General features: G+C 44.7%; 1 protein-coding gene across 1 annotated transcript; it reads right to left on the minus strand.

Moving 5' to 3' along the window:
* Positions 1–1,679: 1,679 nt before the first annotated feature.
* Positions 1,680–12,919, minus strand: neurl1b (neuralized E3 ubiquitin protein ligase 1B). Its single transcript, XM_086178748.1, has 6 exons — positions 12,804–12,919; positions 6,918–7,162; positions 6,505–6,838; positions 4,043–4,774; positions 3,422–3,547; positions 1,680–2,245 (listed from the first exon to the last, which is right to left on the minus strand). The coding sequence occupies exons 1-6, from the start codon at positions 12,832–12,834 to the stop codon at positions 1,995–1,997; spliced, it is 1,719 nt and encodes a 572-aa protein (XP_086034874.1). The 5' UTR covers positions 12,835–12,919; the 3' UTR covers positions 1,680–1,994.
* Between the last annotated feature and the right edge of the window lie 1,351 nt (positions 12,920–14,270).

Genomic DNA, 14,270 nt, shown 5'->3' on the forward strand with positions numbered 1-14,270 from the left:
GCGTGTGAGAATAAGAGTTTATTATTTATGTAAAATAAATCATCTTTTTTTTTGGAGCATTTTTTGGATTTTTCAAAACTCCACCGTGATATACTTTGACACCAATAAGCACGGATGCCAAAAACAAAATAAAGCAGATTCGTCATCTGATAGAAATGAATGGGCAACGATGATTCAACAGGCAGAGGACGTTGTGTTGTTTTGACCTCATTATTTTGTGTTCACTTCTTACAACAGTTTTCAAATGCCTTATTTACCATCGGCTCTGCAGATGAAGCCATCGTCGTTGAGAAATTAGCCGTCGACGGGTCCGAAGACCCACGTGGGCGGAGGGGAACTGCTAATTGTCCACACCTGTTTCTCGGCCCTGATTGTGACAACCTGTTCCCATTTAAGTGTGTATGTACGGTCCGTTTTCCCCTATGACCCGTACTGGTTCATCTTGTTCCCATCGCCCGGCTCCGTTCCAGTCAGGTTTGTTAAAATTTTGGATTTGTGATTCCCGTGACGTGAGCCGTGTCCGTGCTCTTTCAGCGTGAACAAACCTCTTTTGCACTTTGTGTGTAGAGTTACCACTTTACCTCAAGTCCCCCCTATCTTAATGTTCATGTTTGGTGATCTTTTCCCCCAATTGAGAAATTCTCCTTTACACTTTTATCAGATAGCTTAGCTTGGCCCTTTTAGCTGATCTGTGTTTGCAAAAACTGACCAAAATAAATAAAAATAGGCACATGTGTGACCTGAAGTAGGAGAAATAGTCTGGAAATCAGACCTGTTTTATTGCAGTGGGTCTTCTAATGATGTGTCAAACACATTTCTGGCTTATTAACTGACACCTCATTTGCTTCAGTTGTCGAACATTATATTTCTCATAAGCGGTGTAAAGACAAACTTGTTGAATGAGACACTGTCACTTTCCAGTTTCATTTTTTTTTTTTTATAAATTCTATTTTAAACACATGATCTTGATCAAAGGATGGAGGTCGTGTCATGGGATTAGTGCATTTTTTTTTTTTTTTCCTTGAGGTCTCTCTGATGATTTACTTTATTATCTGTGTCGGCGTTGAACGTTTTGCTCCGGGATGCTCTCAAGATCCACAGCGGCTGACGTGATGGTCTCACCTCAGCTCGAAACATCCATGGCCTGCTGGATGCAAAAAAAGTGGTTGATTTAAAAAAAAAAAAAAATTTAAAATAAGAGCCTTTAAGTGCCACCTAAAGTCTTTACATGAAACTTCATCAGATTAAAATTAACAAGTCACATTTAATGGAGTTTTTAGTTTTTTTGGAGTTTTTTAAAGTTTTTAGTATCCCACGATTCCTCTTCATCAAAATCAACACACTACTAGACTTTTATATTTAGCTCATTTTTATTTCTCTCTACTCTTATTTCATTCCCAAAGTGCAAAACCAACATACTTCTAAAACTTGCTTTTTTCCTCCAGCACATGGATCCATTTGACGTACGTTAATACCTTTCACTTACTTCCATCTTTTTTATTGCGTAGTATCGACGTGCCTTCCCTCAGCACTCTATTGAAATATGGCTGCTGCTTCTTAATATAATTAATTCAACACAAAAGGGTGAGAAAAAGTCTAAGGCACTAGAAGTCATAAAATACAGTCCAGCTTTTTCTGCAGAAGCAAAAACAGATCTTCATCACTTGACAGAAAACGCAATTTTTTTTTTTTTTTCTTTTTTATGAAACATGAAAATACAAGACTCCTAATTCATCCTCTCACGTACAGTGTGCTGTGTATGCAGGGCGACGAGCGCCGTCACAGTTCTGCATATGAAGAGCCAAATCTGTCTCTGGAGATGAATAACGATTTAAAATGGAAAATCCTATAGGCACACATACATCCTCTGGCTAATGTGCGGTTGGGGGGGTGGTGCGACAAGATCCGTGTCCAACCGTGCCTGAGAAGAGGAACCCGGTGACGTTCAGGCATCCGTGCGGAGCCGCCGGCCCCCCGCCACCGAGCCGGAAAAGTCACGGCCGATATGTTTTGATAACATCTTTGATGGGCCTCCTGCATATCGGGCAGCAAGCGTTGATCTGTCTCTTCAGCTTCATCCCGCAGTCGTTGCACAGACACATGTGCCCGCAGGTGTAGATGACCGTGTCCACCTCGTGGTCGAAGCAGATGGTGCACTCCCCGTTTTTTCCAGGAGAGGGCAATTCTGGTGCGGCGATGAGAATCGGAGAGACGGGCGGGCTGAGCGGGGAGCTGGGAGCAGTCACTGGATGAAAAGAGAGAAAATATGGGATGCATGAACACCGGGACACTTGCTATTGTTAGTGTTTGCAGGAGGGGATTTCTGTGCACGAGGTCTTAGAAAGGAGCACTTCTTATGCCTTTTCATACTTTATTTATGAAGCTAAAATGAATTATAAAAATATTTAATACACCCATCAGGACTGTTATGGTTTTATTTAAATGACTGAAAAGGGAAACATTCAGTTACAAGCATAGCAAGAAGAATCAGACATTTCCACTTGTCCTTTTCATATAAAATGTCAGTCTAAAGGAAAATCATTTCTATTCTTGTGCATTGTTTTTTTTTTATTTTTTGAGTGTGTGTTTATTTATATACACGACTGTCTAAGAAAATTAGAATATTGTGATAAAGTGCTTCATCTTCTGTAATGCAATTAAAAAAACAAAAAAACAACACTTTTTCACGATATTCTAATATTTTGAGATGGGATTTTTGAGTTTTCTTAAGATGTAAGCCATAATCTGCAATATTAAAATAAGAAGAGGCTTGCAATATTTCAGTTGATTTGTAATGAATCCAGAATGTATGACGTTTTTGTTTTTGTAATATATGTATATATATATATGTACACACGTATATATATATATGTATATATGTATATACATATATATATATGTACACACATATATACATATATATATTTATATACATATGTGTGTATATATATATGTACACACAAATATATATATATATATATATATTACAAAAAAAAAGTCATACATTCTGGATTCATTACAAATCAACTGAAATATTGCAAGCCTTTTATTATTTTTATATATATATATATGTGTGTGTGTGTATATATATACATATATATATATATGTGATGTGAAAATCAACTGTGATGCAATATCAGACATGCCTCAATGGACTAACTGAGCCCTGCAGGGTGTATCCTTTCCATATCACATGGTCATTTCTGTGTTTTTAGGATCTATGATAGATCCCTCCTATCCAAATTCATGAGTTGCCTACCTTAAATCTTAAATGTCTTATCAAACTACTTGCTGAATTGTTAAAATGTCAAATCATCTTTTACATGAGCTAAACTAAAACGCTGCCTTTTCTGCAACCCTCTCGCCGTGAATTCTTTACGCGCTGAAAACGGGGGCTCATTATCAGACGGTTGTTATCTACCCAGAGAGGATTCAGACGCAGAGGAGGATCTGTTGGCGCTGAACGTCAGGTCAGAATCGCTGTCATCGGCGCTGCTGCTTTGAGAGTTGCTGGGGGACGTTGGGGGAGGACTGGACTGCAGAGTCCCTGGGTCGCAAAGAAAAATGCACATTTACAAGTTCAGATAATTGGGTCTTTTTTGTTGTTTTTTTTATTTTATTTAGAAAATCCGGAAAGACCAAGTTCAGAGCTACTGGGTTAGATAATCATATTGCTGTCTCAGTAGGGTTTTACTTCGAGGACCGATGGGGGATTTTCACGTGGGAGTAATGGGCTACGATACAGAGGTCAGCTCCAAAACCAACAAGCACAGAGCAGATATTCTCTAACACATTCCTCTGGTCTGGGGGAAAAAAAAAAAAAAAAAAATTTTACGGGGCTTACCAAGCTGCGGGAAATGACTGGTGATGACGAAAGAGGATGTTTCTTTTCAGGCATTCTGTGTTCTACTTCATGTTCGGAAGGCTAAAATAGCTTCGCTATTGTGGTCAAACGCACCACACGTATTAAGGCTTAATGCAAACAGGAAAAAACCACCAGAATACGAACATCTGGGTTCTTTGTGTTCAAGGCTTCTGTTACCTAGTATCCTGAGTCTGTGCACGGCCCCGTGGAGGGTGAAAAAGGTCCAAAGGACTTGCGTGGAGTCCACGCAGAGCAGCCGGCCGCGTCCCACTCCGTTCACCCCGTGGTGCACCTCTCCGCTGGGCAGCAGGTTGAAGCTGAGCACGTCTCCGGAGCACGGCATCGGGAAGCCGCGGTGCACCACCCAGTACTCTTTTCGGTCCAGGAGAACCTCGGGATCCGCCGGCAGGTCCCCGGCGTGCAGGCTGGCCGGATCGCAGGAGGTCAACCCGAACAGCAGCGCCCCGAAATAAGGCGGGCCGAGATGGCCGACCTCCACGTACAGAGTCTCTCCCACGTGAAGCGGACGATCGCTGAACACCAGAGTCCGACTGCTGTCCAGGGAGTGAATGCACACGGCCGAACGGTCGGCCGACAGGATGATGTCGGAGCCGCGGGTGGGGTGGAAGTGGAAGTCGGCGTCCAGCGGGGAGGGAAGCCCTCGGACCGACCGCGTAGCGCCGGATCCCGACGAGGACGGCGTGGACGAGGAAGGTGCAGAGGAGCAGCAGGGGATGAGCTGAGGGTAGTTATTGAGCTGGATGTTGGCCATCTTGGCGGCGGCGACCTGGTTGTTTTCCAGCTGATTGTTGCTGTAATTGGCCGAGTCGTGGCTGCTCTGGGGCAGGTAGGCGCTCAGCCGAGCTGCGCTCAGGCAGCTGGACCCCACGCTCTCCGCAAATGTGCTTTCTACCAGGAGAAAAATAGGTGTTATTACTCCCACCACCTGGTTTCAGACCCACCAACCGCTTCTTTCCGGCAACAAGCCTCTTCATCCTTCATGATCGCTTATAATGTGTTTCTTCTTCTTCTAAGTGGTGCTTGCGTTAATCTAAATGCACCCGGAGTTTGAAATTCTAAATGCAAAGTGCACCCCTCATCTATTGCTGCCCTTTATGGTGCTGTTATGTATTTATCTATATTTTCTCCCGCCTCCATTTCACAGTAGCATTCTTGCACATGCATATGTATCAGTGAAAGTATATATCTTCATTTGTAAATATTGTGTAAAAGATATGTGTCGTCTTATGTGAAATGTACCTGCTGTGATTTAGTCTCTAACTAACTGCTGGAATACTGCAATTTCCACTTGGGAATAAATAAAGTACGCTAACTAAGTTACAAGAGTCTCTTCAATGTTACTCACCTCTTGTTCTACCATTTGACACTCATTGCGGACGGCAAAGTGCATGTGTTAATGAATACCTTAAATCCCTGAAATGTTTCATATATAAAAATAATCTCATGATTATGATGTTGGCCAGACAGGTGGGGAGTAGTTAGTAGTACATTTTAAAGGTTAACATGGTATGTTTCTTTGACAAAATTCTATGTCATTTTTTAGTGTTAGGTCTGGTTTTCAATCATTGCATTGCACTTATTCCCTTTTTAGAGGAATATTTGAATCTTAATTTTTCCAATATTTACTTGAGTACATTTTTCGTTCTATTTCCTCAGAATTCCTTTTATTTCACACATTTTTTCCAACGTCGCTTCCATCTTGCTACAGTTTCACTCATTATTTGTCATCTTCATCTGACCCCCAGCATTCCTGATTTGAAATTCACGAAACTTATGCTTGCGTTTCCTCAGATCCCGCCGGATTCCATTCTCTCAACTATTTCAAATGGATATTCCATTTCATCTGCCAAAGGGGTAAGGATGAACGAGTGTAAAGAAACCCAGCCTCATCATCTCCCTTTTGGCTTCTTATGCATTCCTTTATTACTATTTCTAGTGATACAGGAGTGCAGTCGCCCCTGACCAAAGCTCCGGGGATCTGCCGCCTTGACCAAACATGGTCATGGCTCCTGTCAGACCGAAGATAAACACACCCAGAAAAAAAAAAAAAAAGGAATCTCGGGGCGGGCGGTGATGGAAATAAGGAAGCAAAGTAAGAGATGGCGACAAGCGCGGGAAAGTCACGGTAAGACCGAACTCCAAGGTGTGAGGATCACATGACCGATCCTATTACTCTTATCATAAGGCTGCGACCCTTTTGTTTCGTAAGGCCGAATGTTGTCCTTCCCGTCGGCCGCTACCTACACGTAAATTCCACGGCCGTCGTTACGGGGTAGCTTCGCTGCACAGCTGCTCTCTGAACCCTCAGCAAGCTGCTTAAATTAGCCCTGAATGTTTTGACAGTATAAAAATAAGTTCCTGAAGTCGCTGGCTTTTCAAAGTCATGTTGGAAATGCACGGGGGGGGGGAAGGAGGGAGGGGGTTCGCTAAGCGGAAAATTCAATGTCAGCAAAAAAAAAAAATCAGTCTATCACAAACCGTATGAGGCGTGTTCACGCAGATTCGACTGAAGTTTCTCCCAAAAGCTGAATATCCCGCTCTTGCTCTTCCATAATAATGACAAAAGCGAGTATTTCAATCGGAATCATCTCGTTGAGTTAGGAAAACACGATGCTTACCGAGCAACGTAACCTCCTGAGTGATGCCGTAGATGTCTATTATTGCCCAGAGAGGGCAGCCGATGCTCAGCCCGTAGTGGAAGAGGTTGGGCTCGCCTTCGTTGATGCTGTAGAAAACCCGTCCGTGGCGATCGGCCCAGAACGCCAGCACGTTATCCTTCAGGGCCAATCTCTCTGGCAGGGCCTTCGCCCAGTAGCCCGGCCGGGTCACCAGATCCGGGCAGGCGTATTTTGGGATGTCGGTCGTGATCAGTTCGCTGGGGTCCAGACTTGTAAAACCAAAACGTAGCGCTCCGCTCCAGCCGGTGTGCACACCGGTCAGACGAAGTCGCACCTGAAAGATCGGCGTGGATGTTAAGCGCTTCCTCTCGAATCGTTGAAAGCGGCGTTGCGTTAGGAAGCGGCCGACAAACCTTCTCATAAAGATGGACGGGCCGGTGGCTGAAGGTGATGCCGTTGCAGAAACTGTTCTTGCGCGTGGCGCGGCGAAGCTGCCCGTCCAGTCGGATGTTCTTGCCTTTGGCGTGGGGGTGGAAGCGGGGCGACTCCGTGTTGATGCTGACGGCAGGTGGACACGTCCTCCGCTCGACACCTGCGCCATTGTTCGGCAGGGTGTAGTACTGCCTGTTCGCCACTGGGCGGGGCTGCTGAGAGGAATCTGTCAGAGGAGCGTGAGTGAAAGGAAATTCATCAGACATTCGATACGATGCACGATAAGAGCAAATTTAAGATCAAGCTCCCGCTTTCTGATTCAGGCAAACGTCGGCTCATGGAAATGCAGGAGAAAATCTCAGGAACCAATAATGCCTTAGCAACCGGTCCATGACCGTTGTTTCAGAGGGCAGAGGGCAGTTATGTAAAGGAGCCCAGAGTCTCGGAAACTTCCTTTCCCACACTGACACCGCCACGTCTCTCAGCTCCTCTGGAGCAGACCGTTGCACGGTGACTCTCAACACGTGGCCAAACATTTGCGGTATGAAATAATAGCCAGCTTAGCGAAAGAGACGACCGTCGAAAGATGGGGAAGACTAATAATGTTGGCGTTTCAATTATCTGCACTGATACAGTCACAAAACAAAATAAACGTCAAGCATTGAAGTAAATGTACTTATGTATGATTTCTATACAGCGATATATTTACTGTTGAATCTGCAGATTATTTTTCCGCTCGTGACTCGGTCGGGTTGCAAAAAATGATGAAAACGGTGAGGAGTTATGGAACAGAAAGCTGAAAGTACATGAGGCGGGTCCACCGTGACGGCCGGTTTCGCTTTCAAACAGTGGAATAACCCGCGGATCAGCAGACAATTGAACCGTGTAAACAGCTGGGCCGCTTGATTTGCAAATGACCGAGGCACGTATAAATATAGATGACAGATTTTCCCTAATCCCCGGCCCCACCCACGTGCACGGCGCCCCCCCCCCCTCCCCGAATACATTTTTGCTCCATTATTAGTCTCCACATATATGCTCCCACTGGGAAAGCTCTTTTGCAATCACGATACTGATTTCCTCTCATTTTATAGCCTCTCCTCCCGTTAGCAAACGCCGTATTTCATGAAACTTGTTCCGACTCAATGGTTTCAAATCCGAGGCTCATATCGTTCATTTGTTTGACAAACTTTAAGAAATAACTCTCTCGGCTGAGTCTAGAAAACACAACCAAATTACTTTTACCCTTCAAACACGCCACTCGCCGGCATGTGCAGTTGAGGATGGATTTTGAACTTTATCAAATCGTTTTTAAAGCTCCATCTGGCCTCGCTGTTTCCCACAGCCCTAATTTAATCACTCCTTATACAGCCTGCCTTGGCTCCGTCTGCGCTCCTCTGGTCGGACCCTCCTCGCTGTTCCCACAGCCTCTCAAAACTTTATTTATCACACGAAACCTCTCCTACAGCCACTTTAAGATAGCATTCTTAAATTATTGATCAGCGGGTCTTCCTTTGCATGGTTTGATGATACATTCATTTCTTATGTTTTAACGGTGTCTCATTGCGCGTTACTTAATCTGTCTGGTTGCGCGTTGAGTTATTTAATATATAACGTGTGATATTTTTATGGTTTTTATTTTTGTCAGGGCAGTTCGTATTGATCAGCGCATTTCCACCTATTAGAAGAATCTCTTCTTAGCGCTTCAGGATTAGCTTGGTTGATGAGTAGCATTACTAAAGCTACATAAAGAATAAAATGGAGTAAAAGCATAGTGTGTCACTTTCAGAATTACAGGTAATTTAGTTAGTTAAAATTAGTTAATTTTGCTAAATAGTTAAATCAGTTAACTATTAGTTTAGTTAATTTAGTATTACATACTGAACTTGCATAAAGACACTGGATGTTTGTTCAAGTACACCCTCCTCCAAGCCCCACCTCGAGGAACAAAACACACGTTTATCATAATGGGAAACGTTAAAAAAATTGTTTCGCTAATATTCTCGGCGCCAAAGGCCAGAGAAAATATAATATAAACACATCAAAAGAAAGTCCACAACACATGCGATACTTGTCCTCTTATTTATGGGCTAAAATCGTCCTTGGCCTACAGCATAAACAAAGCATGAATAGACCCTTTTGTCTTCCTCCGTTATCTTTAGAGAAGGAACATGAATCGCCGGCGCAGGAAAGAGGTATGTTCAAATCACAGCTGCAATCTGTCATCCCATCTTCTCGGAGGTCAGTGTCACACTTGGAAGAAATCCGGCCCGACGAGCACGGCGGACATTCATAACAAGGCGGAGAAATCCGACGCCAGGAAAAAATGGGGGTTGTTCGATGATGATTTAAAGAACAAAAAGAAAATATCAGCGATGTACACTGGTGTTTGTGGTAGAGTGTCTAAAATCCTTTTTTTTTTAATGTGAGCCAAGTCTCTGCACTCTCCTCTGGTGGTGCGAAGCGGTTACAACCTGCGGTGAACATGAGGACAAACCCAAAGAGATAATCCACAGTACGTTTCCTCAATCAAACATTGGCGCTGATCATATTATAAACTTTGACGCCGCAGCGTCAGCATCTGTAACGCCTCGGACGATACCTCCCCTCGGCTCGGGAAATCTTGCTTTTGAGGAATCGAGAGGTGCGCGGAGGGACGACTTGGAGAACCAATCAACCACTGCTGCTCCTTAATCTCACAAATAAAGCTGTATTGTCGACTGTGGGGAAGATATTGTCATAACGACAGAAAAATGTCTCTCCTTTTTAACCGAATAAGCTTTTGCATCGGTAACAACTCAAAACAGTTTGTAGTATTAAACCAGACTACAACGCGAGCGCATTATCTTTAATGCAGCATCTCATATAGGTCGGGTATTCAAAGCTTAGCATGTGTACGTAAATCGATAAACAAGTACTAGGACTGGCATTGTGCAAATATGACTTTGGATTTATAAATTTGCATATGTCACATTATTGTAGCTACTGCATCTGTGAAGTATAGAACTAGACCGAATGCTCCGGCCCTGTTCGCTAACACAAAATAGGTCAATATTGGCCTAATGTTTCCCTGCGCTATCCGATCAGCGCATTAATAGAAAGGCTGCTGCCTCGAGACGGCGTGGCCGAGCGTGAGTCTGCAGAAAGGGGACCCCGAAGTGAGGATGGACGCCGTCGGCAGGTGGCCGTTATCAGATGAAAACTAAAAAAAAAAAAAAAATGTAGCTCAAAAAAAAGGTCATGCAGCAGGGGGAAGGTTTTCAGCGTTGCCGTCCCTTTGCTTCGCCACAGTTTATGTGTTACAGTATCCTTGCGCACATATCGGTTCACAGTAATACAGTGGTATTACTGTTCATGCTGCACGGTACAGTGCGATGTGTATCACTGCACACATATCCTTGCGCATGCAGTGATAAGGACCCCCTTGAAGCGGAAAATCTGTTTTTAGGGTTGGAACTATATACTCTAATCTAAAGTGTCGGGAAAAAGATCTTCCTGCAGGAGTTTGCACAACAATATTATTCAGAGCTCCTCTACAATGAATAGGCATTGCATTTTAAAAATGCAATGGTTGCAAAACCACTCTTTCATAAACGAACCAACCCTTTTTTCTTTCATTCAGTCTCTTTATCTGTCTTTAAGGAATCTGCAAATGCTCTCAGAGCAGGGACAACTTATTGATCTTTCAGGTTTTCCAAAGAATCTCTGGCTTTTGATAATCTTCCTAGTATCAAACGGATTTCTGTGTATGTAAAACAAAAAGGCATATATACAGTGTGCTTTATATACAGTGTGCTTTATTCGCGACCCCAACCGGTCTTTGTCAGACGCAGCTACCTTTACGAAAAGAGTCCCAAATGCATGTAATCATAAGACTGCACAAGACACATGGCCGTGTCAAGGCAAGATTTCTGAATGTAAAACTGGGTTATCTCTGTCTGCACAAAGATCAGCCTCTTTCTTCTCCTCTATCTCCAGGCTATATGTGATCATCATGCAGTCATTCATTCACTAATGGAGACATGAGGCTTCATGGATTTAAAGGGAGGCCTTCTGTTGTTGAAGCGTTCTTGGTCCGAGTTGTCAATTTATAGCTTAAGATTCAAGATTAGTTCTTTATTTCAACTGCTTGTTTTTATACCTTGAGGTGATGGCAATTTTTTAATGTGTAAATGATATTGATTACATCCATGGAAGCAAAGACATTGCTATTTCTTAGGGGTTTTTTGTGTTGCGCTGAATATGTTGAATTTAAAAATGTGGATAAATACAATCGATCGTTGGAGTGATTCAACGTGCACAATGTTGACAATGAAAAAAAATTTCGGACCAGAAACTATTTGATAGTAAAGATAACTTCCAAAAGCGAGAAGAGTGAGTTTTGTCAGAAATTAAAAAGTTAAATGATGAAAAATCTCTATTTAGACATATAAAAATCATTTATTTTATTTCTGATTCCCTTTGGCCCTAACACAATGTTATCATTGTTTCCTCAAGTGAATATGAGAGTATTAATAAAGTATAATTACCAGCCATCACAATACTGACATCATATTATTTGCACTCACACACGGTCTCATCGCTGCCATTCAGTCATGCAAATGTTGTCTTGGTTATGCGCTGTCTACTTCGACTTTAAGTGAAATAAATTTCCTTAGAAATAATGATTATAATATTCAATATCAAAAATGACAATCGCACCATTGTTATTTTCTGGCGTTATATTAACGTAAAAACATAATAATATGCGCCTCGCAGCCTGGTCTTTTAGTGGCAAACGAGGACAAGACGTCCATCGGGGTGTAAAATTCAAAATTGTACAAGCGGTTTGATGCCTGTGCGCACTTTGGCGTCCAAATCACGTCTCTTGGCGCCGCTGTCACTCATCATATCACCCGGCCAAGTGTGTGTGCGTGTGTGTGTGTGTGTGTGTGTGTGTGTGTGTGTGTGTGTGTGTGTGTGTGGCGGGGGGGGGGGGGGTGTGCTAGAGACGTTTTAATCAAAGCGAAATTGGGTTTCGAACTATACGTGACTGCTCTTTGCGCGAAAAAAAAACAGCGGAGAAAAAAACACACGCACAAAAAAAGTGATATTTTAAGGAATCCTAATGACACCGTTGTACTGAAAATCCGGAATAATTCACTGGCGAGCGCTTGGGAGTGCGCACTGGAGATGAATGATGCTGCGAGTGACATAAAACAGGCCAGAAAATGTCTTTACTGGCCCAAATCAAATCCAGATTTTCTCATTACGCAGCGTGATAAATGTGCAAAAAAAAAAAATGCGGGAGAAGTGGGAGAGTTTTGCAGAACCTAGTTTTGGCTCAACTTCCTGTGATTTAAATGACTTTAAGAAGCTTGATTTAAATATATACATTTAGAGAGAGCTGGATGGATATATGTGCGTGATAAACGCCTTCATCTTCCTCCTGTGTGGAGAATAAAAGTCATCACAACGTCAAAAAGCTGCAGGAAAACTAGATCACCGAGTAAGAGTTGAGATCATGGATTCAGTGGTGACACTTCCACACCTAGTGAGCACACACACACACACACACACACTCACACGCACACACCACCCCTCCACCCCCAGGGGTAACCCCCTCCAGCCCCCTTCACCTCATCCTCTCCAAAATACGCGCGTTCTTGCACGCATTTGCGCAAACGTCAGGTGGGAAGAGAGCGTCCCCTTTTGCGCCCGACGACTTGCGACACACACACACACACACACACCACCCAGCCTCAGTGATGGGAAGCGCGAACCCCCGTCCGTGCAGGGAGCGTGAAACGGCCCGTCGTGCGTGAATCCAGAGCCACCGGGCGCACGAAGCGCATCCGTGCATGTGAGGGTCGGCGTGGGCGGCTCACCTATCAGCGGCTTCGGCGTCGTATTCCCCATTATATCCACAAATCCCGCGCACCGGCGGATGAGTCGACTCCGTTTGCAGGATTCTTCAACCCATCCATGTATCCGACGCTCCCTCCCTCCCTCCCCCGGTGATGAGAGTCCGTTTGCAGCGCGGTCTCCGCCGTGGGATCGCCTTGAATCTCCTCGATGAGGCGCGGACACGCTCTTCCAGCAAAACCCCAGGACCGCTGCGACAGCCAGACACCCTCAACTTGCGCACAGCGGCCCTCCTCCTCCTCCTCCTCCTCCTCCTCCTCCTCCTCCACCACCCTCCTCCTCTCTCTCCTCCCCTCCTCAGTATAGGCTCCCTATGCAGGACTTAAAGACACAGTAAGCTTGGATCTTCACAGCATCTTCACAGCCTGTGATGGCGTGCAGAACATCCATCAGGCCGGGACTGACAGGAGGAATCTGTCCTCGCAGCTCCACCCAGGTGCCGCTTATCTACCGCCCGGCGCAAACATCTAGATCATTGTTCACATTGTCGGACTTGATCCCGACGCGGTTCCGTGAGCGGGGTTGATCCTCGGACGCGACCCCTGGGAAGTTAATCGACACGAAACCGAACAGAATCTCTTGCGTAAAAAATACAGATCAAAAACCGCACGCTTGTGATAAAAGCGCGGACGGCCGATGAGGAAATCCCTCCTTCCCCCCCCGCCTTGTCCTCCGGCCTCCCGCAGCCTTGACTGCTGGGGCTTCTCTCAAGCTGTTTCCTGTCTTCCGCACGACGATGCTTTGACTCCGAGGGCACCCGCGGCGTTTGTAGAACTGAGACAATCATGGAAGGGAGCGGCGGGGACGGCAAATCCCATCAAAATATACAATGAGACGGGCCGCGGCTCTGACCCGAAGCCTGCCGCGGATCCGGGGAAGGCCGCTAAACGTTGAACGGTGAAAACACGACGTCGACCCCGTTTCGCACTTGTAGGTCACCGCAGAATTTCCTCACATGTGATAAACATGTATTTTGTTTCAAGCGCAAACGGGTGTCATGGGAAATAACGTCGGGGTGAAGTTGCGCGGCGGCTAAATATAACCCTGGAGACAAAAGCGTTTGTTTCAGCCTCCTGAGGGTTGTTTGCTTTACAAGGATATGATGATTCCTTATATGAGCCCTGGGTGAATGGTGTTTGGGGAGAAGTGAAGCAGAACTGACCCACCACACACACACACCAAAGATTCAAAGCCGCTATTGCGAAAGGGATTAAAACAGGAAGTGAACATGGAGGGTGAAGTCACGGCCGACCCGTGAAACATGTCAGGATGGCAGTTCCCGCCGCACTTTCCCGACAGCGGGGCATCAGTGTGCGCGAAATGAGCCAAGTTTGACGGTTGCCGAAATCAAAGTTTTAGGGCGAAACCACTTCCCTTCTTCTCTGTGAGATGTCCTGAAACAATCTATCAATACTAGCCTACTACACATA

This window comes from Fistularia commersonii, chromosome 31 (genome assembly GCF_037954325.1).
Source record: "Fistularia commersonii isolate RoL2024-O1a breed Wild chromosome 31, RoL_Fcom_v1.0, whole genome shotgun sequence".
NCBI lineage: Eukaryota > Metazoa > Chordata > Actinopteri > Syngnathiformes > Fistulariidae > Fistularia > Fistularia commersonii.

Bases quoted from the DNA above. Each gene is read 5' to 3' on its own strand.
- neurl1b (XM_086178748.1), bottom strand. From the start codon at position 12,834: ATGGGGAATACGACGCCGAAGCCGCTGATAG. The intron at 6,839-6,917 runs GTTTGTCGGCCG...CCGATCTTTCAG, and splicing joins CCGTCCATCTTTATGAGAAG to GTGCGACTTCGTCTGACCGG. The intron at 4,775-6,504 runs GTAAGCATCGTG...TTCTCCTGGTAG, and splicing joins TCAGGAGGTTACGTTGCTCG to AAAGCACATTTGCGGAGAGC.